Consider the following 25215-nt stretch of genomic DNA (forward strand, 5'->3'; position numbering starts at 1 on the left):
AGCGCAACTATAGCTTAATCTAGAGGATTATTCACTTAAATTGAGAAAGTGTTTGTTGTTTCCACCAAATATAACGCAGATGGCTGTTGGAAAGCCACTGTCGTATGCAAATTATCCCGGAAGCGGGGCGGAGCCACTGCCGTCCCAGAAGTCTCCGGGAAGCAGCCGGGCTGCGCGGGAGACTCGTTGGTCCTGGGAAGATGGCGGTGCCGGAGCCGGGGCGTTAGAGCGAATGCAGACGGCAGCCTCATTGTCGGTGGGCGTACAGGCTGGTCCAGTGAGTGCGGGGCTGGGGGTTTGGGCAGTCGGCCAGCCTCCGGATGGCGCCGAGGCTGCTGGGATTGTGGGTTGGATCAGGGCCTGTGGAGTCAGAGGGCGGTCCTGGAGAGCAGAGAGTGCTGGGTACGCTCTCTGAGTGCGCTGGGCGTGGTCTGGGGGTCGTGGCGGAAATTTAGGGTGACCTGAGGCGCCCTGGGGTGGACGGTGGAAAATCGGGGAGGGCCTAAGGCTGTACCTCCCCGGGGAGGGCCTGGGATGCATTTGAGGCGGGGCTTAGGGACTGTCGGGTGGGTTGGGGCGGATCCTGGGTGGCCTGGTGTGTGGAGGCGGGGCTTTGGGATTGTTTTGGAGACTTTGGAATGAAAACAGAAGTTTAGGCCTGTCCTGGGGACGCCAGGGACAAATTGAGAGTGGGGTCTGGAAAGCACATTTTGTAGGGGCGGGGCCGGAGGGCTTTGGGGCAGAGCTTAAAAAGAATGCTGCTTGGGCTTGTGGGCGGGGCCTCAGTGTTCCGGGGCGGGGCTTTAAGAAGCAGCGGGTAGTGTGATTGGGAAGGTAAAAGGAAATAACCTTAGTCGTTGCTGGGCGCAAGGAGCCTGCTGAGGAAGCCTTCACTGTCCCTTTCGGTACCTCAGGAAGCCAGGCCCCAAGTTGCTGCCTAACCCCCACCCTGCCTCCCTGCCTCTGTCTGAGGCAGCCTCACTGGTTCTCCTGTGTCCATGGGCTCCTTCTTAAGAATAGACCTGGGTCCTACCTCGTCACAGCTTACACTGTCCCCGTCACTGTGCACCTGGACCAGCGCCGTCACCTCTACCCCCTCCCCCAGCCGTGCCCTCCAGACAGCCAGAGGGGACTGTGAAACAGAAACAGGCTTCTTGGGGCTCCCATCTCCCTCCAGGTGAAACCCCCAGGCCCTGCAAGACCCGCCTCATCCCCTCCCCATCCTTACCTTGCTCCACGCTCCCACTCTGTTCCTGCTCTGTGGCCCCGACACTGCTTGAGCACCCCAGGCTCAGTCAAGCCTCTGGGCCTTTGCCCTGGCTGTTCTTTCCGCTTGACATGCACTTCCTCCCGGCTGCATGAATTGACCCCTGGCCATGCCTGTGTAAAACGCAGCTCCCTGGCCACATGCAGGGCAGGGGTTGAGTCCACTTTGTCCCCCGGGGTAACCAGCATCCACCACCGCACTCGGGGCCCTGCAGGCACCCTATGAAGATGGATGACAAGCCTGTCTTCCCTCCTGTAGGAGCTGGTGACCATCCTCCCTGTGTGACCTTGGCAACTGGGCGCCATGGACCTGGCTTACATCTGTGAGTGGGAGAAGTGGCCCAAGAGCACCCACTGCCCGTCGGGTCCCCTGGCCTGCACCTGGTCCTGCCGCAACCTCATCGCCTTTACCACAGATCTGCGCAGCGATGACCAGGGTGTGCCACCCCCCATCCCAGGCCCCCTCATAGGGCCCTCCCCCCAGCTTCCACGGGGTTTCCTTCTCTGAGACGGGGATGCTGAGGGGCACAGAGATAACCTTGAGGAATGGCCGCGGCTGCGGGGCATGGGGGAGGAGGGGTGTTGACCGCTTGTGGCTTGCTGAGGCTCCTGCGGGAGTTTTCCAGCCACACATGTCACCACCAGCTTTGCGGTGCACTCTGCCGCAGGGCTGGTATTCTTCCCACCATAGAGCAACATGCACTTCTTAGAGGGAATTAGGAAAACGTGAAACTTTAGGATGAGGAGAACCCTAACCTTCCGTGGAGGGACACCCGCTGTTAGTGTTTTGAGTCCATTTTGAAAGCACAGTTGTAACCTCACAGGAGGCAGGGTCATGGGCCTGCTGTCTCCCCTCGGGCTGCCTGTGTGTAAATCATGTTTCTGGAGTCCCTGCAGCCGGGCTTCAACACGTCCTGATTGGCTTTGACACCCCGATCCCCTGGCGTGGTCGGGCACCAGGCCGTTGTTGCCTCACTGACCTCACTGTCCCTCGCAGACCTGACCCGCATGATCCACATCCTGGACACCGAGCATCCCTGGGACGTACACTCCATCCGCTCAGAGCACAGTGAGGCCATCACCTGCCTGGAGTGGGACCAGTCTGGTGAGAGCGGCCTGCCACCCTGAATGCCAGGGCTGCCTACTCTGTCTTCCTGGGCTTGGCCCTGGGCTCAGAGCTGGGGCTCGAAACCCTGACCTGTGCCTTTGAGGCTTCTGCTCTTCTTACCCCTGTTTCTGGACTTGCCTGTGCTGGTCCCTTGCTCTACGACCTTCAGGCTGGGCCCCCACCCTGATAGACTGCGGGGATGGGACTTGTGATGCAGGTGTGCCCAATCTCCCTCTTTTCCCCCAGGGTCGCGTCTGCTGTCAGCTGATGCCGATGGGCAGATCAAATGCTGGAGCATGGCTGACCACCTGGCCAACAGCTGGGAGAGCCCCGTGGGCAGCGTGGTGGAAGGGGACCCCATCGTGGCCTTGTCCTGGCTGCACAATGGTGTGAAACTGGCCCTGCATGTGGAAAAGGTGGGTGTCCTGCCTGGGGGAGCAGGCCTCAAGCCCATGGAGGGCTTAGCTCCTCCTCTCATGGGACCAGGCCGTCACACCTACCACCCAGTTGTCAGCATCTGTGTTGCCAGCAGCTCCCACATGGTTGATGTGGTGACAACCCTTGATTCCTGTCTGTACCCCATGGTTCAGCCCGGCATCCACCTGAGAGGGGAGCCTTCTGGGTCAGGGTGCTGAGTTCAGTCCCCGAGTCATACCTCAGCCGTCACTCTCCTCATTGTCAAGTTGGGCCAGGGGCTGGGCCAGGGTTCAGTGTGAGAAAGAGAAGGGGGCTTTGTCAGGGCCATGCCTGGGTGAGGCCTGTGGCAGCAGCAAGAGCTCACGTGGCTTAGTCAGCTCTGCTCCCAAGCCAGGAGGCCCTCCTGGAATGATGCTGTGGGAAATGACCTTTCTTTCCGTCCCTTCCCTGTGTCTGCCTCCTGTCCCTTCTACCCTAGAGAGTGACTCATTGTAAGGCTTACTGCCTAACCATCTGGACCATTTTTTCTGTGGGAGGTTTCTTTTTCAGACGCTGAGCATCTCCCCTTGGGGCTCCTTTGGGGGCTTTTGCTTCTTTCTTTCCAACACTGCTGTCACATCCACGTTTGGGATACTCAGCTGGGGCCGTGGTCAGCCCTGCCCTCCCTGGATGTCTAGTCCCATGAGCCTGGGGGTGCCTGGGTGAGCCTAGTGAGTCTGCTCCTCGTCCCGACAGGGGCAGAGAGTCTCCCACGACTCGGAGGAGCTCTGTGCAGTCTCCAGCTTGTGCTGTTTCAGTGACAGATGCTTTGTGCTGACAGAAAGGAGTCAGGCGTGCAGGTCTCCCTAGGGTCTGCCCCTGGGGATGCTGGGAAAGACAAAGCTGGGGCAGAGGCCAGTGCCGCAGTGGCTGGGGGCTCAGGAGCAAAATGATGAAAAGATGAAAGAGCAGTGCAGCTGCACGTCCCAGCACTGCTTGCAGGGGGCATGTCTGAGTCCTGCAGCCAATTGCCTGGCGCCCGGCTTGTTCTGTGCCCTGGCTCAGGCCGTGCTCCCACACTGCCCACGCAAGGAGCCCCAGGTGGCTGAACTGAGCACTTGAGAACACTGGATGTCTGTCTGGCCCTAAAGAAAACACGACTGATTGCTGTCCCTCGTGCGTATAGCTGTGTCCTCCTTATCGTGTCCTTGGACATGCAGACAAGGACACTGAAAGAGAGACCCGTGTCACCCAGCACTCAGTGGCTGAAGCTGAATCTGACCTCAGGCTTGGGCTCTTGAGGCTTCTGCTGCCTGGTTCCTCTGTGTTCCTGAGGGTGCGGTTCCTAGGAGGGGGTCCTCAGGCCATGAAGGTAGACCCCTAAAGGCCGAGGGTGAAGTGGGCGCCCCACCCCCACCCCCTTGCAGCTGACCCCCCGTTTCCCTCACAGTCTGGTGCCTCCAGCTTCGGGGAAAAGTTCTCCCGTGTCAAGTTCTCACCATCGCTCACACTGTTCGGGGGCAAGCCCATGGAGGGCTGGATCGCTGTCACAGTCAGCGGACTGGTCACTGTGTCCCTGCTCAAGCCCAGCGGGCAGGTGCTCACCTCGACTGAGAGCCTGTGCCGGCTGCGTGGCCGCGTGGCTCTGGCCGACATCGCCTTTACGGGTGGTGGCAACATCGTGGTGGCCACAGCGGATGGCAGCAGCGCGTCACCGGTGCAGCTGTACAAGGTGTGCGTGAGCGTGGTCAATGAGAAGTGCCGCATCGACACTGAGCTGCTGCCCTCACTCTTCATGCGCTGCACCACCGACCTCAGCCGCCGCGACAGGCTGCCCGCCATCACCCACCTCAAATTCCTGGCCCGCGACATGTCGGAGCAGGTGAGCCGGCCCCGCCACCTCGAGGCTAAACCCACGCCTGGGCTGGGCTGCTCCCTCCAGGGGCTCCTGCCTTTTCCAGCTTTCGTGGCCCCTCCCTCCATCCTCACAGCCAACAGTGCAAATCTCCTGTCTCTCTGCCTCTGACCCTCTGCCTCCCTCTTATAAGGACCCTGCGATGACACTGGGCTCCCTGGGGAATCCAGGGTCATCCCCATCTCAGGGGCCTTAGCTTAATCCCTCCTGCCAAGTCCCCTCTGCCCCATAAGGTGATGTATCTACAGGTCCCAGGACCAGGACGGGGGGTCTCTGGGGGCAAAGTTGAGCTACCTGCACCAGGTTCCCTGAGGTCCCTCATAGCCTTGTGCCGACCAGCCCTAGCTTCACCAGTCCCTGATGTGTTTCCCTGCCCCCAGCACAGCATAGCACTTCCCAGGGGAGTGAGGGCAATGGGTGGGCAGATGCAGACGTGGGCCAGGTGGGCCTAGGTTGGACCCACAGTGGCACGTGAGCCCCAAGAGGAACCAGAACCCCGCAGAGGCCATGGGCTGTTCTAGGCCCCTCAGCACGCACCCACCCCTAGGTGCTGCTGTGTGCATCCAGCCAGACGAGCAGCGTGGTGGAGTGTTGGTCGCTGCGCAAGGAGGGGCTCCCTGTGAACAATATCTTCCAGCAACTCTCACCGGCTGGTGAGTCGCCCAGGTGGCCAGGCACACTCAGACTACCCTGGATACAGTGAGGCAGCGCGGGGGTGACCTGAGTTTGCTAGAACGTGCCCACCTCTTCCTCCCTCTCTGATCTTGCACCCATGCGGAGCCCCACATCCCCACCAGAGGGGCCCACTTCCTGATACTTGTGTGGCTGAGATGCCGGGGATGAACCGTGGCCACACAGCCCAGGGGTGTTCCCGCTGCCAGTGGTTTTCATGGCCCTGGAGTGACTGGCCTGAGTCAAGAGGCCCCTGAGGTCCATCTGCCCGCAGGTGGGTTATATATACTGCTCCACACAGCCCCAGAGGAGTTGTGTGAGGATGGTCGGCTGCACCTCCTGAGTGGGGTCCTGGCCCTTCTCGAGTCTGAGGCTGGCCCTGCTCCCCACCTGCCCTGCAGTCCCACCCTGAGACCTTATCACAGTAGGACCAGAGTTCACGCAAAAGGGCCTCCCGTCCTGCTGGAGGCTCTTCCCAAGGCAGGCATCCAGATGCTGAAGGGTCTCTGCTGAGTTCACCTGCGGCAGCCCCCACCCCATCCCTTGTCCCAGCCTTGCGGCCCTATGGGCTTCTAGACCTGCCTCTCCTGCCCCTTCATCCTCACCTTTGCCCACACTGATCTCCCTCAGGCCCCCCTCTACCAGCCACTGTCCAGCCTGCAGTAGAGGGGGTGGCCTGACTTGGGTGGACAGTGGGTCCAGGTAGACTCAGGCAAGCTGTTCAGCCTCTGACAGCAGCCACTCTCCTCTGTGACCTAGAAACGGCCAAGGCCATCAGGAAGCCCGTGTGGGCAGCTGGTGCGGGCCTAGCCTGAATGTGCTCCCTCTCTGGGTATCGCCACGGCTGTCACTGTGATAGCTCTGCTCAGTGCTGCCCCTCTCTGGGCCTCTGTCCCCCTGTGGAATGATGTTTTCCAGGAAACCCCTTGTGCTGAGACGTCTGGGGCAGAGCTCTCAGGACAGGTGGGCGCAGAGTCATGTTATCCCAGCCAGCCTCAAACTCTGTTTCAGAAACACAGCTGGAAGCTCCTGGGTCGGGCCACCTCACTGCTCCGGCCTGCTTCCCAGAGTCTGCCGGCCCCCCAGGACAGCTGGAGTGCTGGCCACCGGCTGGGTGCCTGGGCTCATCTCAGTCACCTTGGTGTCTGGGTACCTCTGCCCACATCATCCCCACAGCATGCAGGGACTAAGCCCAGATGGATGGGAACCGCCCCGCCTCTTGCTGGGGGGCTCCATTGTGGCACTGAGGGTGTGAGTGCCAGGAGAAGCCTGTCTGACCACCTCCTGAGGAGAGCTGGGGTCCGCCCAGGACCTCTCGGACCGCAGGGACAGAGAACCCCGCGCAGACCAGCCAAGTCCACAGGAGAATTGTGGGTTTATGTGGCAGCAAGGTCTGGGATGGGTTCCCCTTCTCAGCGTGTTGGCTCCATCGAGGGGACAAGGTGGCCACCCCCGCCAGCTGACAGCCTCTTGCCCAGGCAGATACCTCCTCCCGTCCCTGTGCAGGCCCAGGACTGGGCCCTGTGGGGGCCCCTCTGCCCCTCTTCCCTGCTCTTATGAGTTGGCTGGGGGCCCCAGGAGGGGAAGGGCACTGGGTCCAGTCCACCCTTATTGCGTTTCAGTCTCATCTTCATTTTTTGCCCCTTGTCCCCCACACCCCCTTTCAGTTGGCGACAAACAGCCCACAATTCTCAAATGGCGGATTCTGTCGGCCACCAATGACCTGGACCGTGTGTCTGCTGTGGCGCTGCCCAAGCTGCCCATCTCGCTCACCAACACTGACCTGAAGGTGGCCAGTGACACCCAGTTCTACCCCGGCCTCGGTACAGTGTCTCAGGGTTCCTGGGGGTGAGAGGGAGGTGTGCACTGTGACCTTGGCCTCCAGTCTCAGGGTCGTGGGAACCTGGCCTAGCCTTATGTTAGTCCCAGTGGGGATGAGGACACTGCTCTTGATATCCAATGCACTTGAAAGGCTATGAAGTTGCCAACAAGCTGGGCACGGTGCAGCCACGTCCCATTGTCCAAGGCTGGGCTCGGCCGCTTGACCTTCATGTGCCCCCAGGGCTGGCCTTGGCCTTCCATGATGGCAGTGTCCACATCGTGCACCGGCTCTCGCTGCAGACCATGGCCATCTTCTACAGCTCTGCTGCCCCGCGCCCCGTGGACGAGCCGGCTCTCAAGCGCCCCCGGACCACGGGCCCCGCCGTCCACTTCAAGGCCATGCAACTCTCCTGGACCTCCCTGGCCCTTGTGGGCATTGACAACCACGGCAGGGTCAGTGCTGTGCTGGGGCTGCCAAGAGTGAGGGGAGCCCCGTGCCTCTGTCTGTGGGGTGCGGTCATTGTTGCAGGGTGAGGCCTGTGGTCTGCAGGGGTCGCGCAGGAGGTGGGGGCCCTTAGGGTGGCTTCTCCTCACGTGGGGTTCTAGGGCCTCCCCTACTTTTCCCCCACATCCGCAACAGGTGCCCTGTGTTGACTTCTTGCCTCTCAAAGGAACCCATCTGTGGCCTGGCAGGACAGGTGCCTCTCACACCCACTCTCACACTTGCTTACACACGTCTACATGTGTTTACACACTTGCTCACACATGCATGTGCCCCCTGCTCCCCAGGAAATCGCTATCAGGCAGTGCACCTACTTGGCCCTGCCCTCGGCATCTGGGATGGGCGGGGTAGGGACAGGTTTGGCCTGGGGCGGGGGGGGACCATGCGGCCCCCAAGCGGACTTGCAGGCCCTGCCACCCCGCAGGCACAGCCTTGGTGGGCAGGGCTCCCTGAGTGCCGCCTGGCCGGGCTGTGGCTCTGTGGCCCCCCGTGAGGCAGGAGGGCAGGTGGCCGGGATCCCTAGGGGCTGAGCCCTCCTCCCTGCCCCTGGTGCTCAGACTCCCACCCCTGCAGGACCCGCCCCTCACGCCCTGCCCTCTCCCCACAGCTGAGCATGCTGCGCATCTCACCGTCCATGGGCCACTCGCTGGACGTGGGGCTGGCCTTGCGGCACCTGCTCTTCCTGCTGGAGTACTGCATGGTGACTGGCTACGACTGGTGGGACATCCTGCTGCATGTGCAGCCCGGCATGGTGCAGAGCCTGGTGGAGAAGCTGCACGAGGAGTATACGCGCCAGAAGGCCGAGCTGCAGCAGGTGCCGGCCCATCCCCTTCCTCCCCGAGGGTCAGATGGCCCACCTCTCTGCCTTCTCAGCCCAGGAGGGTGCAGTTGCAGGCCTGGCTGCACCTGCCTCTGCGTGTCAGTGGGAGCTTTTGCCCCTGTGATAAGAACAGTGACCTCGAGTTTTAAAGACGGGAGGGGCAGGGAGAAATGATCCCCCAGATACCACCGGGCATAACTGCAAACCTAGAGCCTCCCTGAGGTCAGCACTGCTAGGAATCCAGAATTGTTCTGTGTGCCCCCAGTCTCTTAACACGAGGAGGAAAAAGGAAGGAGAGGTCACGTGGTTTTTAGCAGCCCACTCAGATGTGTGAGGGCTCAGACGTGTAGGGCTCAGACTTGAGAGAGCTCAGATGTGAGAGGGTGCTGCCAACATGAACAGCACAGGAGGCATCTGGCTTTAGAGCCAGGAACGCCGGCAGTGTCCAACCGCTCAGTGCTCGGCTGAGCTGTGTGCGAGCATGTTGATGCTTTCAGTCCTTCAGTCGTGGTGTCCCGGGAGACATCAGGGTCGAGGAATGAGATGGGGTGAGGGGCAGAGCAGCATCCCTGCCCCACCCACTTCATACCAGGTACCCCCAAATTGTTAGGGATCCCAGACATGGCCCTTTGGCCCCCGATGATCCCCGACATGGCCCTTTGGCCCCTGGGGCAGACCCACCTACAGGTTGAAACCCTGCTGTCCTGTCATGGAAGGTTCTATTTGATTCTGCCAGACGGAAGGCAAGGCCCAGAGGTTTACCCCTTGCCCATTGGGCCCAGCGCCTGGCTCTGGCCCCGCCCCAAGGCACGCCCCGCCCACTCACGTCCTGGCCCCCCAGGTCCTGTCCACCCGGATCCTGGCCATGAAGGCCTCGCTGTGCAAGCTGTCGCCCTGCACGGTGACTCGTGTGTGCGACTACCACGCAAAGCTTTTCCTCATCGCCATCAGCTCCACGCTCAAGTCGCTGCTGCGCCCGCACGTGCTCAATACACCCGACAAAAGCCCTGGCGACCGGCTGACTGAAATCTGTGCCAAGATCACAGACGTCGGTGGGTCCAGCTCCACCCTGGGTCCCACCCCCACCCTCCAAGTGCCCTCGCTGTCTGCCAGGGAAGATCCCTCATGCGTTTACGTGTGCCCCCCTCCCCCCGCCACCGTCCATGGGGACACATGGTGGGTGTTAACGGGAGCAAAGATGAGGCAGCCTGGGTTGCATCCCCAGGGGCACTGTATGTGTGGGTGCCTGGAGGCTGGCGTTAACTCCAGGCTGTCCTGTGCAGGGGGTCCAAGGGGCGTTGGGGTGTCCTAAAGCCCTGCGGTGGGTACCTGGAGCCTCTCCCTCCAGCCCTGCTTTCCAGGGCCCCCGTGTGAGGTCCCAGCCTCCACTGACTGCCTGTCGCCTCCCAGACATTGACAAGGTCATGATCAACCTCAAGACGGAGGAGTTCGTTCTGGACATGAATACGCTCCAGGCACTGCAGCAGCTCCTGCAGTGGGTGGGCGACTTTGTGCTCTACCTGCTGGCCAGTCTGCCCAACCAGGTGTGCCCTCTGCCCCACCTCCTCTGGCTCAGCTCCTCCCAGAAGCCCCACCTCCCTGGCCCCACCTTCCCTCAAAGGCCATCTGACGCCAACTCACAGAGGTCCTGGAATACTCAGACACAAAAGCGCACAACCAGAACCTTCCTGCCCATAGGGCTCCCCGCTACGACCAGGCCACAGCTTCCTGCGGGATGGCACGTCGCTGGGCATGCTGCGAGAGCTGATGGTAGTCATCCGCATCTGGGGCCTGCTGAAGCCCAGCTGCCTGCCTGTGTACACGGCTACCTCAGACACACAGGACAGCATGTCCCTGCTCTTTCGCCTGCTCACCAAGCTGTGGATCTGCTGTAAGACACCTGGTCCTCTTCTCTCATTTCCCCACCAAAATACAAGCCCTGGCTGAGTCCCCCTACCATAATATAATTTCCCATAGGTCAAATTTGCTCTGTTGTGGCCCCCCTATTATTTCCCCAGCACCTAGCACAGATCCAAGCACAGCGTGGGTGCTCAGTAAACATCAGCCACTCTTAGGCTCCTGTTTGTCCTGTGTCATGTGTTTCTGGGACCAGGCTTTGTCATTGTTGCCTCCCTGATGCCAGGAAGGGCACCCAGTACTCGCTGCACATTTTTTAAATGAATAAGTGGGTCCCCATTTTACAGAGGAGAGCACCAGGCCTGAGAAGGGGGAGGAGCTTCCCAGGCTCCTCAAGAAGTCAGGGCAGGGCTGGGGCCTGCACCTGGCGCTCTGTGAGCCTGGAGGAGGACATGGTGCCTCCTGGTGGGCAGTGCTATGGGCAACATCGCTAAGCATGATGTCCTGTGTCCCCTGCTCCCCCCACAGGTCGTGACGAGGGTCCCACGAGTGAGCCAGACGAGGCGCTGGTAGATGAGTGTTGCCTACTGCCCAGCCAGCTGCTCATCCCCAGCCTGGACTGGCTGCCTGTGAGTGACGGACTGGTCAGCCGCCTGCAGCCCAAGCAGCCCCTGCGCCTGCACTTTGGCAAAGCCCCTGCTCTGCCTGGTGGCTCCACTGGCCTGCAGCTGGACGGCCTCATCAGGTATGCACACCCACCTCTGACTCAGGGCCCTGTATACCGTTTCTTCCAGAAGGGTCTCCCCTAGACCTGCCTGACATCCCTCCTCACATGTCTGTCTCAGGGCCTCTGCCCGTGCTGCGCCTGCTGCTTCCTTCCGGCCTTACCTGAGTGCTACCCCTGATACTCCTCCCCTCCCTTGCCCCTGAGATTCCTCCTTGCCCCCAGACTCCTCCCCTCCTTGCCCGCCTCCCCCGCCCTGTCACTTCCCTCCATCCAGGCACTATACTGTACTGTTGTGTCATCGGCTTGTACTGATTTGTGTCCTTGCTTGTCTGGGTGACGTCATCTTCCCCCTGGCCTGTCACGGCCCCCATGGAGGGCCCATGTGGCCAACCTTGGTTACTTGGGCTCCAGCCCCTCTGGAGCTCAGGTTCACACCCCAAGCCCCCACCATAAATTGCACTGCGGCCCAGAGCCTGGCAGGTCCCAAGGCCCCAGGAAGCAGAACACTCTTAGGCAGACCTGGCTGGGATTGACCTCGGGGGCCATTCTTTGGATGTGCGGAGTCCAGAAAGCCCAGTCTCTTGAGGGAGCAGCACGCTGGGTGGGGGTTTGGTCCCACTTTACAGGCAGGTAAACTCAATCTCCGAGGTGCAGTCCAGAGATAGACTCCAGGCCAGAAGGCGAACCTAGGACTCTACAGGCCACCTCCCATTCAAGGTGTCATGGGATGGATTCTCAAGTGGTCCTTTACTGGGGAGGGTCCTTCACTGGGGAGAGGGTCTTAGCGTCCCCACAGCCTCTATCCCCCTGGGAAGACTCTGGGCCTTCCTCCTCCACTTCCGGATTTTCTTTCTCATTTCTAAAGCCGTGGGAGGAACAGCCTGATGAATCACACACTGTGGTTTGTGCTTGAGTTTCAGGAAACACTTTACGCAGAGAGGTGGCTGGTCGCCAAAGGGCTTTCACACTCTCGGAAGTTTTCAAACTTGTGTGATACGAGTGCCCCAGCCTCAGGAATCCTGATGGGCTTGCTCCACGCTGCTCCAGGCGCCACCCTCAGCAGGGGTCTGTGGGCAGAGGGTGTGTAGGAGTCCGGCTCCTGGATTCTCCCTGTTCTCACACACACTTTGCCTCTAGGAGATAAACCTGTACAGCTGTATGTGCGCATGCGCTTGTGTCTGCATGCGCATGTGTGCATGCACGTATGCGCCAGTGCGTGCGTGCACATGTGTGTGTGCACACCCCCGAGCCTTTCCCCTGCTTCTCTCCATCAGGGCACCAGGCCAGCCCAAGATGGACCACCTGCGGAGGCTGCACCTGGGCGCCTACCCCACAGAGGCCTGCAAGGCCTGTACCAGGTGAGCAGCTGCAGGAGATGCCATTCCACTCCGCCACTGGCAGCTTCCCAGCCTGCGGGCCAGGGTCCCAGGAGTGTGTCTGTCTGGGGCTCCTGAGCGGGTATCCCTGGCGGTCTTCATAAAGGGTGGGGCTGAGGTAGGGGGGTAGCGGTGAGCCGCTGGCCCAAGCGTGCCCTCTTGAGGCTCCCAGTGACCTGACAAGGGCAGAGATGGAGGAGTGACCACCTCAGCGCTGCTCTGTGCAGATGTGGCCCCGCTTGCTGGCAGACGACCCCAGGGTCACACCACTAGGGTTGGCCCAGCCTCTGTCCTCTCAGGGAAGTGAGGGGTGGTATTGAGTGGGGACAGAAGGATGTGGAGGAATTAGCTCACTATGGCGGTGTAGGGGTGCAGGGAACGCCATTCTTGAGGTGGAGTAGCATGTGCCAGGCCCTGTGGCTACAGCTGGCCTGCCCAGCATCACAGCCAGCTGCTTGCTCTATCTGCAGGTGCGGCTGCGTCACCATGCTCAAGTCGCCCAACAAGACCACTGCTGTCAAGCAGTGGGAGCAGCGCTGGATCAAGAACTGCCTGTGTGGGGGGCTCTGGTGGCGCATGCCCCTCAGCTACCCCTGATTGCATCCCGGCCTGTAAGTACATTCTTTTTCTTTCTTTTCTTCTCTCTATTTTTCACTTGTTATGGTCTTTAATTATTAGTTGGATAATTTTAAGTTATATAGTAAGGATTACAGTGTTATTTCTGGCATATAGCACAGTGATTGAGTCGTATGTATACACACATGTTCTTTTTCATACCTTGTCCATTATGGTTTATGACAGCATATTGAATATAGTTCCCTGTTCTGTGCAGTAGGACCTTGTTCATCTTTTTTATATGTAGCAGTGTGTATCTGCTCATCCCACACTCCCAATTTATCCCTCCCCTCTTTCCTCTTTGGTCCCATAAATTGGCATTCTTTGTTTGAGTTGGTTTCTGTTTTGTAAATCAGTTCATTTGTGTCATATTTTAGATTTGACATGTAAGTGATATCAAGTGATATTTGTCTTTTTTTTTTTTTGTCTGGCTTACTTCACTTAGTGTGATCCTCTCTGGGTCCATCCACTGTTGCTGAAAATGGCATTATTCTTTTTATGGCTGAGTAATATTACATTGTATATATGTACCACATGTTTACCCATTCATCTGTTGATGGACCTTTAGGTTGTTTCCATGTCCTGACAGTCTGAATGCTGCCACAGTGAACACTGAGGTGCATGTGTCTTTCTGAATTATAATTTTGCTTGGATATTTGTCCAGGAGTGAGAATGTTCATTTTTTGAGGAACCTCCATACTGTTCTCCACAGTGGCTGCACCAACTTACATTCCCACCAACAATGTAAGAAGGTTTCCTTTTCTCCATGCCCTCACCAGAGTTCACAGACTTTTTAACTATGGCCATTCTGACTGGTGTGAGGTGATACCTCATTGTGGTTTTCGTTTTCATTTCTTTAATAATTACCGATGTGAAGCATATTTTCATGTGTCTGTTGGCCACCCATATGTCTTCTTTGGAGAAATGTCTATTTAGATCTGCCAGTGTTTTTGATGGGGTTGGTTTTTTGATATTGAGCTATATGAGTCATTTGTATACTTTGGAAATTGCACCCTTGTCAGTTGCATCGTTTCCACATATTTTCTCCCATTCTGTAGGTTGTCTTTCGTTTTGTTTATGGTTTCCTCTGCTGTGCAAAATGTCAGTGGATTCCTGATGAACTTACAGGAAAGCCATGCTGTCCCCTTGCCGGTGACAGAGCAGCCACGTGCTCCAGACCTTCGTTGGGTGTTCTTAGACACCACCACCCTGGAACTATGCTTTGGGGGCCTTGTCTGCTGCGCCAGCACCCCTGTAACCGACAGGGCCAGTGAGGACACAGCCTGAAGCCTCAAGTTGGCATCTCAGCCCAGCCGTCGAGGCTCTTTCTCCCTCGGAGCCTGTTGATTTATCTGGGAGGAGGACCTGACCACGTGATCACCCTGCGAGGTGGTGACTGAGATAGGCTGGGGCCTGCCCCAGGCAGAACCACGGCAAGTGCCACCCCTCAGGACCCCAAGGACCCCAGATCCCAGTTCAGAGGGTCCAGGATCTGAGGGCTCTGTGCTTTAGAACATGACACACGAACCTACCAGGTGTCCAGTGGCCGCGATCAAGGACACCAGCCGGGCGTCAGCCTCAGGTCTCCTACCTGTACCTTTCACTGCTGTCTCTGACATGGGCAGGCCCCAGAAACGTCCCCCTGGGCAGCAGGTATCTTGTCGGTGTCCTGGGCGCCACCCCCCGACAGGCCCTCCCCCTCCACAGGCATGGGATTCTGTGCCTGTGTGTGTTGCTCTCCTGCTTGGCCAGCATTTATTGAGCACCTACTGTCAGATGCAGGCGTCCCAGTGGGGAGCAGTGGACTGGATGTGGGTGGGGGCTGCTCCCTACTGCCTGGGTTCCTGCACACAGGAGTATCTCTGTCTATTCTCTCTCTGCCTCCCTGCCTTCCTCCCCTCCCCCACCAGGTTTTTGGGAGCTCAGGCTGTGGCCCCCAGGGGTCCTGCCTCGCCAGCAACCACTCTCACCAATTATGTGGCTCCCCAGGGCCTGAGCACAGTGCCTGCCTGTTAAGCGGTAATTGCTTCTCTTGTTTTCCTTCTGGAGGCTCAAGGGAGGGCAGGCTGAGTAGGCGCCCTGTGGAGGTCAGCATGCTGCCCTCTGTGTCAGGCTTTCAGGGACTGGCAACGCTCCAGGGGCCCCATTACCTGGGCCAGTTGCCCACCTGCCTGTGGCCCCAGCACTCAGGGGTGTCCATGTCTTGCCATCTGAGTGGTGCTTTCTGCAGGGACCTGTGGGGTACCCCCACCCCGTGCTGCTGCTGGCGCCCCGGCCCCTTGGAGAAACAGGCCTGAAATGGGCAGCCTATCTAGTGGAGCGCCACATGTCCCAGGTTCTTGCATATAGTTTCTCAGCCTTTTACCTCATTTGACCATATATTTTTTAAGCCACTTGCCTTTCTCAAGTCATTCTAAAGTCTTTAAAGCAGCTACTTGTTTTAGAAAAGTGAGCATGTTTCTTGCACTCATATTTCATTGCTTTAAGGTTAAATAGTGGGGGTTTACACCACAGCCACCATCCTTGGATGCTCCCTGGAGGACGAGTCCTGGTCCCTTCCCCTTGGACCTGCTATGACCCAGCCTGTACAGGGGAGGTGGTGCCGGCTGACCTGAGGCTGGTGGGGCCTGGCCTGGCTCCTGGGCCTCCTCCTAGAGCCTCTGGACACCTGCAGGCTGGCCCCTTGGGTCTGGTCATCCAGTGGGTGGAGCAGGGACACCCCTATGCCTGTGTGACCCCAGCCCACACAAACTGAGCGAGATGAAAGGGATGGGATGGCTCAGCGTCACTGAGTTTGGGGCAGCTTGTCACTGAGCGGTGGATGACCAGAACGCCCAAGAGCCGCTGTGACGAGCCCAGTGGGCATGTCTGTGCCTGGCTGTCTGGAAGCGTCAGGTCATCTGAGGGCCCCGTTGGAAGGTCCTCCAGGTTAGGGTTTGTGGGTGGGGAGGTTTCCTTGCCCCTCATCCTTCTCCCACCCCATGTCCATACAGGTCCCCTTCTGGGGACAAGAGCAGGCATTCCTGTGACAGGAAGAGGCAGTTCGGTCCCTCCGATTGCATGTCTCCTGTGCCCTCAGTCTCCTCAGAACCAGGCCCACAGGGCCCTGTTGTGGCTGAGGAGGCTGAAGACACCATCCTTCAGATAGAAGTGGAAGCAGAAGCCCTCCAGGGTCACAGGGTCACAGGTGACTGCAGCAACGTGCCCACCTCCCCACCCAGGAGGCCTACAGTCCCCTCCACCTCCACCTGCCCCACCAGCTCCATCTGGTTCTGCTCCAGCCACTGACCTCAGGGGCTGTTGCTCACTGTTTTGTCTCATCTGTACCCCCAACTAGTGTTGTCAGATAAAATGCAGGACAGTTAAGTCTGAATTTCAGATGGACAATGAATGGTATTTTAGTCTAAATCTGTCCGCAATATTACATGGGACATACTTAACAAAATTTTCCTGAAACTCTCATGTAACTGGACAGCCTGCATTTTTGTTTGTTAAATCTGCTAATCCTACTGCTCCACCTCCCAACTGGATCATTTCAGGGCCACTCCCCGGTGTCTTGGTTTAATTCAGGAAGTAACCATGGGACAAGTGAGTCTGTGATGGCTGACTGACCAGCAGTTAAAATGTTTTCCTTTCCGCTCTCACTTAAGTGCGTGCAGCTTCTTAAATCCCACATGAAAAAAAAGTCCTGAGCACACCGAGGAGAACCCCCAGCCCGTCATCAGGATCACTCAGAAGTTCCATTCATGCATCTGGGAATATTTGACCCGGTTGCTGTGAGCAGGGCTGGGTCTTAGCTATGTCTCAAGAGCTTCCTTGTGAATGAATGCTTCATAACAGAAAAACACCTGGCCAGTTTCCAGTTCCAGTCCCCTGTGGGGCACATGACCATCTCTCAGATCCTCAATCTCTTTATCGACCAAAGGGAGGTCAGAGTCTTCCTTTGTGGGTCAGGCTTAACACCTGGGGCCAAGTAGGTGCTGGGCTTCAATGGCCCCTTCTCCAAGTGGGAGAGGGCCCAGGGCCTCAGTCCCTGGGTTCTGCCTGGACATCTCGAGCAGAAGGGTAAAACAAGGACCCAGGAAGATGGTGGTGAGTCATCTGGGCCCCCAATCAGTGGGGCTGCTCTGAGACACCAGTCAGCTTTGGGCAGTCAGTGAGCTATACTGCATGTAGGGACGGCCTGTGAACGCAGGCAGGTGCCTTGCTCTGGGCTGAATTCCAGGCTGCTCAGGAGAGTTGCACAGAGTCTCTGAGCGTTTCCCCATTTGGGACACGGTTCTAAGAACACAACCTGTGTACCTAGATCTCAGCCCAGAGCTGAGATCTTGCACGCAGTAGGCTTTCACATTCCTCTTGGGAAGCGGGAACCAAGGGGACACTATCCCGGCCCGCACCCTTTGCTAGGTCTCAGGACACCTCTTCTATTTCCTGGGAAGAGTAAGGGCTCCACCGTGTGGCCGAGGCGTAAAGCGAAGCCAGCCTTGAAGGGCATGGGGCCTCCGGACTTCAGCCTGAATGCCCCTCCTTCAGGCACGTCTCAGCCTTTCGGTTGCCTCCTGGTACATCATTACCAGGACTCCGCCGCCCCCTCAGTCTGGCTCGCTTCGGTCCACTCCTGCAGGCAGCGTGCAATCAATAAAGGCGGACCGGGTGCAGGAATGGATGATTTTATTGCTCGGGCCCCGTGACCGCAGTCTTTCAAGGGCTGCACCTCAGGCAGCTGCACCCTCAGCCATGACGCCGTCGATCCAGGCCACGTAGCTTGCCAAACGCGTGTAGATACCGGGCTTCTTGCGGTTGCCGCAGACCCGCGAACCCGAGGTGACCACGCCCTCGGCCACGCTGCCGCACACCAGCGGGCCTCCGGAGTCGCCCTGCGGGGAGCGGGGTCGTGAGGTCCGGTGCAGGCCCGCCCTCCCGCATCCTGGTTCGGCTCCACTAGAGCCTGTTGAAATTCCGCTCAGCCCTGAGGCCCCAATCATTCCCTTACTCGTCAGTTTCCCCAGGGTCCACCCACCGCCTCCCATCAAGGCCACGCCTCCGGATTTCGGTTCCGCCACTTTCAGGCTCCACTCCACCCTCCATCCCAGTCTCTGCGTAGCAGCCCCTCGAAGCCTTCAAGCTCGGGTCCCAACGCATCCACATCCTCTCCCAGTTGTCACCTCTCCTCCCAACCCTTTTTTGTCAGGCCAGCCATGCCTGCCCGGTCTGTCCGCGTGTGCCGCCCCTCTGCTGGCCCCACCTCCAACAGGCTGGTCCCCTGTCTGCCCCGCCCCTCTGCTGGCCCCACCCCCAGCAGGCCGGTACCCGCTCTGCCCCGCCCCTCTGCTGGCCACACCCCCAGCAAGCTGGTCCCCTCTCTGCCCCGCCCCCCTGCTGGCCCTACCCCCAGCAGGCCGGTACCCGCTCTGTCCCGCCCCGTGCGCACCTTGCAGGTGTCCCGGCGGTTGCTCTCCGCGCACATCATTCGCTCAGTGATGGTTCCGTCGTGGTACGTTCGCAGGTTGCAGGTGGCGCGGTCGAGCACCGGCAAGAGTAGGTGCTGCAGGCTGTCGGGTTTCCGGCCGGTGTGGCTGACCACGCCCCAGCCCGCCACGTCACAGAGAGTACCCGCAGCCACGTCGCGGTCCTCCCGCTGCCATGGCAGGAGCTGCACGGCAGGGCCCAGCACGGCTTTCTCAGAGAGCTGGGGGATGAGGCAGAAGCCAGCGTTAGGGCCGGGGAGGGGCGGAACCCCAGGGCAGCGTGGGGACTGCGGCTAGACCCGGCAGACCTGCAGCAGGAGTAGGTCGTGGTCGATGGTCTCTGGCCGGCTGCCCGGGTGGGGCACTGCGCGGAGCACGTCGTACAGGCGCTTGGAAGGCTCCGGCTGCGACAGGGAGTGCGCTCCCAGGAGGACCTGCACCTTCCCATCGGCCCTGGGAGTGGGGTGGGCGCACATTAGAACCACGTCCCCGCCGCCCCGCCCCGCCCGGCCCCGTTCTTTGCCTCGGGCCACTCACACGTCCTCCAGGCAGTGCGCTGCGCTCATCACCCACTGCTCTGCTATCAGGAAGCCTCCGCACACGTGCTTGCCGTTCACCTGCACGGATGCCATGTAGGGCCGGGAGTGGGATGGAGCCTCCTGGCCACGCAGGATCCGGCCACGGGGCTGTGCCTCTAGAGGTAGGCAGGTCAGCGTGAGGACCTCGGGAGTGACTGCAGCCCAGCCCTCGGGATCCCCCGTGAACTGCAACACCCTGCCCTCCAGTGGCTATAACACCCCCTCAGACCTGGAATTCCATCCTGCCATCCTCCCCAATAGAGTTACAACCTCCCGGAGCCCCAGGGAGGAACGCCTGAGATGACATACGCTAGGGAGTGAGGGAACCTGGGGAAAACCGCATGCCTACACACTGGGCCTGATGGCTTCAATTTAAACACGAGGAAAGCAGGGTTACACAAACCCAACATTCCTGCCAGCATTTGCCTCTAGGTTTTCCAGTGTGTGGAGAGTAGATGCAAAGTTTTAAGAATATCCCCTGGCAGTCAAGTGGTTGGGACTCTCACTGCCAAGAGCAGGAGTTCAATCCCTGGTCGGGGAATAAGACCTGCAAGCCGCTTGGCACCGCCAAAACAAAAAAACAACTCCCAAATCCCTAAAGTTTGGAGAATTCCATGGTTTCCAGAGCCTTCTGTTCACGTGGGGCTGGGGAATAGTCCTGTTTGATGGAGGGGCCACCTTGCTGACTGCCCTGCAAGCTACTGGCCCCCATTGGTCATCCCTCATCCACTCACCACACAGGGCTGTCCCGAGGAGGATCAGAACCACCAGGTGCAGGGAGCGGTCTGCCATGATGCCACTGTGGCCTTGACACTGACCCAGGCAGGACCCTGGGGGTGCTTTTATGAGACTGGAAGGAGGCGGGCGCTCCCACAGGCCCTATCTGCTGGGTGGGCATCGGCCCAGCTGGAGAAAGGGAAGCTGCCTGTCCATTCTCCCCAGGGGTGCGGTTCTCTCCCACGGACTTTGTACTGAGTATAGACAGGCGGCTGGGTATGCCAACTACCCCTGTGAGCCTGACCCAGGGCCAGCCCTGGTGTGGGGAGCTGCCCCTCGGATGGGCAGCAGGCAGAGCAGAGGGAAGGACCCACACTTAGCCCCCCAGCTCAGTACCCCCTAGTGCCTATCCAGCTCCAAAAGTTTCGCAACAGCAGCTGAAGACCACAGTCTGTAAACAACCCACTTCCTCCTTTTCCGCTCCTCCCTTCTTTCTCTTCCTCCTACAACTTGGAGAAGAGGTCAGGTGGGGGTGGGGAGAGGTCATCCAACACCCTTGTTCCCACTGGTGTGGCTCTGGAGCTTGATACCCCAACAAGTAGTACATGGGAAAAGTGATGTGTAGGGGTGGCTGGAAAGACTGGATAACAAGTGACAGAAAAACCAAGGCAAACTGGGTGGAACGTTCAACAAGGACATTACATGGAAAGTTCATGGGTCCACCTTCAGCTATAGTTTGATCCAGGCACCTGAACAAGGTCAGGTCTCCCTCTGGTTCCTCCTTTCCTCCTTGATGACTTTTTTCCTCAACAGACTTCATTGTTGTGGCCCCAGGGGCCCTAGACTCAGCCCAGAAGCTGGGTCAGTCCCTCTACAAATTCCCCATCACTGTAGCTAGCGTCTCAAGCCTGCCTCTGGCCGAACTTGGATCTCATGCCCCTAAACCACTTTTTGCAGGCAGGGAATGAAAAGTTCTGATGAGCAGAACCTGAGTCACACGGTCCTCTGTAAGTTGGGGATGGTGGGTCAATATCTCATGAACTTACTAGGGGGAGATGCTGGGTGCTCCCAGAAGAGTGGGGAGGACCTCGAGCTGTGAGCTGTTCCCAGTGGAAGCAGTGCACTATCTTTCCCCCTCTCCTTTTCACAGTGAAAAGAAAATTAGAAAACAACATAGCAAATGTGATTCGTTAGATCCTGACATGTTTCCATACTAAAATCAGAATCTCTGAAATGAAAGCACATTTGCAAGTGGAGTCCAGATTATGTAAGTAAGCGTATTGGAAATTGCGACAAAATTTGGAAATGACCCAACAAGACAGGTCAGTTCAGTGAATAACCCCGCGTGTCCCCGGATGCTCTGTTGACCTGGGAAGACTGCCAGGGTATAGTATTAAGTGGAAAAAGCGATTGCTGGGCAGTAGTTCACGTATCTGAGCCACTGGCACTTGGGGGAAGGTATACCTTTAGGAAGAGCTGGCAGACAGAGGGACTAGCAAAAGAAAGGACCGTCAGGTAGGGCCCAGGCTGGTGTGCCCCACTAGGGGGATACGGGGGGCGGAGGGGGTTGGTGCCCAGAGGAATTTATCCTGGCCTCGCGGTGTGGGGTCAGGGGTGGGGGAAGGGGCATTGCCTGATGTTACTTCTCAAATTTATTTGCTGGCTTAGGCAATTGATTCACCCACCATCAGCCTGTGAGCCGCCTGATGGCAGAGGTCGCATGTGTTGTGGGCCCCTGGGGGTTCCTTCCCAGGCTCAGGGAAGCAGAAGAGGGGTACAGGCTGGTCGCCTCCCCAGAGCTGTGGTGACTCCTTCAGACTGAAGTGTTTCCTTGTGAGACATCTGACATCTTTGCCTCCCTCCTCCCCCACCTCCCCACCAAGGCTGAGGGGGTGGGGGAGGGGCTGTCTCCCCACGCAGTGAAGCCAAGGCTGGCCTGGGACCCCAACTCCTGGCTGGCTGCTTCCCAGACAGTGCCTCACTCTTTACTGCAGGGAAATAGAGGCTCAGAGACAGCACACAAGTTGCTCAAAGTCACAGAGCTGGGACTCGAACCCAGGCTCTTGAGTGTGACTTCATAGCTGTTTGCCCCTCTGCTTCCTCATCTGTAAAGTGGGGCACTCATGGGACCTGCCTCGAGGGCAGAGTGAATACTTGCAAAGACTCAGGATGATGTCTGCGCTTGTAAGCACGTGTGAACACCTGCTGTAGTGCTTTGCGTTATCACCACCTGCAGCACTGGTTTAATTATGTTTGCTGCTGCTGCTGCTGCTGCTGCTAAGTCACTTCAGTCATGTCTGACTCTTGTGTGACCCCATAGATGGCAGCCCACCAGGCTCCCCCGTCCCTGGGATTCTCCAGGCAAGAACACTGGAGTGGGTTGCCATTTCCTTCTCCAATGTGTGAAAGTGAAAAGTTCTGAAAGTGAAGTCGCTCAGTCATGTCTGACTCGTAGCGACCCCATGGACTGCAGCCTACCAGGCTCCTCCGTCCATGGGATTTTCTAGGCAAGAGTACTGGAGTGGCTTGCCATTGCCTTCTCCGTTAATTATGTTTAACAGGAGGGAAAACCAGAAATAGCAACTGGGATCCTTTTGTGGAAGGTAGGGAAGGGACTTCTTACCCCAGTGCCCTGAATTAGCCACCACCTGGTGGCAGCGTACTCATGACACGCCCAAGACCTTCTCCTGAGGATTTTTCAAGACTCAACTGTACAACCAATAAACACTCAGACACCTTCTACAAAACAGAGAGAGGTTTTTATTGTGCCAGATGCTGAGTGATGCTTCATGGGAAGGGCCCAGCCAGGGGCAGGTGAGGGGGCGTGACAGGTGCAGCCTTTCTAGCGGGTCCTGCCTGTGGGGTCCCTGGGGTGGAGAGAGGGGCCATCATTGTCACCATAGCGCCGGATGATAGAGTTGATCCAGTTGGCAAACTTGGAGACAGAGGCAAAAGAGTCTGGGAAGACCCCAGAGCCGCAACCCCCACGGACGAAGGAATCGATCCCATGGACCAGCCCGTTGCAGACCAGGGGCCCGCCGGAGTCACCCTGTGGAGCCAGACAAGTTGGGGGGCTGGGGTTCCCGGCCCAGCCCTCTCAACTCCACCTACCTCCCTTCAGGGTGGGGAAGATATTCCAAAGGTCTGGCTGCAGCAGTCTGGGAGGGGGTGGGGTGGGGGCTGGGGGCACCCAGGGTACTTACAAAGCAGATGCCAGCGTGCCGGCGTGGCACCAGGGTGCACACGTTGGTGGGGCGGCAGAGGCCAGTCACCACGGTCACGTTGAGCTGCTGCAGGATTTGGGGCGGTGGCAGGTTCGTGCCCAGCCGGCCCCAGCCCATGGCCACGCACCGCACACCTTCACCCACACCCTGGTCCTGGGCAGGCAACCGGGCCACCTGAACATTGGCGTTGAGGGTGGCCATCTTGTTGAGCTGCAGAGGAGGGTGGAGGGGGGGTATGAAGCAGTCACAGGGGAGGGACGGTGAGCCACCGCTGTGACTCTGGGGTCGGGTTCCCCAGCAAAGGCTCCACCATTGTCCTGGGGTGTTTAAGAGCAGGACGCCCACCCTCAGCATACCTCGCATCTAGCCTCACTTTCCCTGTCTATAAAGTGGGAGGAACCACCATGGCTGAAGCCACGTCCCTGGACATGTCTTTTTTTATATATATATTTATTTATTTGGCTGCGTGGAGTCTTAGTTGCAGCATGCGGGATCTAGTTTCCCAACTAGGGATTGAACCTGGGCCCCCTGAATTTGGGAGTGCAGAGTCTTAGCCACTGGACCACCAGGGAAGTCCCTGAATGTGTCTTGAGTGCAGTAAACAGTAGGTGTTCAATAGAACAAACCGCGGGCCACATCATTGACCATAAAGCCCTTGTTCTAGAACATTCTCAGAGAATAATCATAGCTGTGCAAGCAGAGGGGAAAGGTAGGTTTCTGCCTCCAGATTCCCACCCGCCGGAATGTAGGTAATTTTGCCCCATTTCCCAAAGAGGGAGGCCGTTGGTGCCCACCGCCAGCAAAGACAGCTGCTCAGAGCTTCTGGCTGTCTTCTCTTCTAATCTCTGGAAGCCCTGCGGGGTGCGGGGGTGTACTTCTCCATTTCACAGCGGGGTGACTGAAGCACCGGGATTAGGGGGGACACCAGGTCTGCCCCCGCCCGCCGCACCCCCCAGTCTCCTGCCCCTCACCCGCTCCCCAAAGTCTCTCAGGACGCTGCACTTGCCCTGCCCTGCCCGCCCGCCCCCCGCGCACCTGGAGAACCACGACGTCGTTCCGCAGGCTCAAGGGGTCGAAGCCGTTTTCAAAGACCCTCCGGACCCTGAACTTCTGCCGGGTTCGTTCCTGCCGCCGCAGGTTATGCGCCCCCAGCACCACGCGCACCGATCGAAAGTTCCTGGGGTCGGGGGCGGACAGGAGGTGATGAGGGGAGGCCCCGGGATGGGAAGCGGCGGAGAGACCCCGCTGGGGCGCAGGAGGACCCTGCAAACCCTCGGGCTTTTGCCGGAAGCCCCCACCCTGGGTCGGCCCCACGCCCCTCGCGCCGGGACCCCGATGTGTGTGCGCGCGGAGACACTCACAGTCCGTTCAGACAATGCGCTGCCGACAGCACGAAGTCGCGCGCGATGAGGGTGGCGCCGCAGAAGTGGCCTCCGCGCAGCTGCAGCGAAGCTATGAAGGGCCAGGCGTGCGGCCGGGCCGCCCGGCCCCCCACGATCTCCGAGGCCAGCGCGGGGCCTGGGGGCACGGGCAGGGGTGGGGCGGTAAGCGGAGGAGGAACCCCCGACCCCTGGAACCCCCACCAGGACCCCGCCGGGTTGGGCTCTTCTATTGCTTGTCACCCAGATAGGGGAGGGAGCCGTGTACCGTCCTCCTGCCCCTGCTCAGCCAGACCTGAAGTCCCCACAGGGTGCGGGGTGAACACCCATTCATCCTCACCACTCAGAACCTCAGTCTCCTCCTCATCCCGTGAGGATGAGGGGGCTGGCAGGGTCCAGGGCAAGTGGAGAGGCCGGAGCAGAAGACCAGGGACAGACTCGGCCCCACTCACCGCCCAGCAGCAGGGTCAGCAGGATGGAGGCCAGGGCGGGGCTGAAGTGTCTGCAACTTTGGGTCATGGTCGGTTGGGGGCTCCAGGGTTTCTGCCTTCTGTGCCCACCTGTCCCTCTTATAGTCCCCACGCCCGGAGGCAGTTGCAGTTGCCCCACAGCGGGGCCAGGTGCCCCTACTTCCTCTCCCCATTCTGGGGGATGGCTGACTAGGTGATGGGAAGAACAGTTGGGGAAGGACCTGTGCAAGTGACCAGGAGGCTCCAGGAGGGTCACCAGTTCAAACTCAGGGTGCATAATTAAACCCTAATGTCAGATAGACAT

The 25215-nt window shown here is 58.9% G+C and overlaps 3 protein-coding genes across 3 annotated transcripts; 1 reads left to right on the forward strand and 2 right to left on the reverse strand.

Annotated features, from left to right (window-relative positions):
- The first annotated feature begins 138 nt into the window (after positions 1–138).
- MED16 (mediator complex subunit 16) lies at positions 139–17736 on the forward strand. Its single transcript, XM_088838718.1, has 16 exons — positions 139–277; positions 1526–1703; positions 2264–2371; positions 2621–2790; positions 4221–4652; positions 5233–5338; positions 7025–7180; positions 7420–7631; positions 8288–8494; positions 9342–9552; positions 9911–10044; positions 10199–10391; positions 10886–11102; positions 12359–12442; positions 12931–13071; positions 14134–17736. The coding sequence occupies exons 2-15, from the start codon at positions 1571–1573 to the stop codon at positions 13055–13057; spliced, it is 2490 nt and encodes an 829-aa protein (XP_088694844.1). The 5' UTR covers positions 139–277; positions 1526–1570; the 3' UTR covers positions 13058–13071; positions 14134–17736.
- CFD (complement factor D) lies at positions 17730–20153 on the reverse strand. The gene is made up of 5 exons (XM_055430156.2): positions 19856–20153; positions 19081–19237; positions 18852–18996; positions 18507–18764; positions 17730–17952 (listed from the first exon to the last, which is right to left on the reverse strand). Exons 1-5 carry the CDS (start codon positions 19911–19913, stop codon positions 17791–17793), a joined length of 780 nt encoding a protein of 259 aa, XP_055286131.1. The 5' UTR covers positions 19914–20153; the 3' UTR covers positions 17730–17790.
- A 2422-nt stretch (positions 20154–22575) lies between these two features.
- LOC129558743 (neutrophil elastase) lies at positions 22576–25038 on the reverse strand. Its single transcript, XM_055430130.2, has 5 exons — positions 24894–25038; positions 24424–24580; positions 24098–24239; positions 23042–23272; positions 22576–22887 (listed from the first exon to the last, which is right to left on the reverse strand). Exons 1-5 carry the CDS (start codon positions 24958–24960, stop codon positions 22681–22683), a joined length of 804 nt encoding a protein of 267 aa, XP_055286105.1. The 5' UTR covers positions 24961–25038; the 3' UTR covers positions 22576–22680.
- Positions 25039–25215: the final 177 nt, after the last annotated feature.

This window comes from Moschus berezovskii, chromosome 8, assembly GCF_049115385.1.
Source record: "Moschus berezovskii isolate FMDL1 chromosome 8, NW_MosBer_1.0, whole genome shotgun sequence".
Taxonomy (NCBI): Eukaryota; Metazoa; Chordata; class Mammalia; order Artiodactyla; family Moschidae; genus Moschus; species Moschus berezovskii.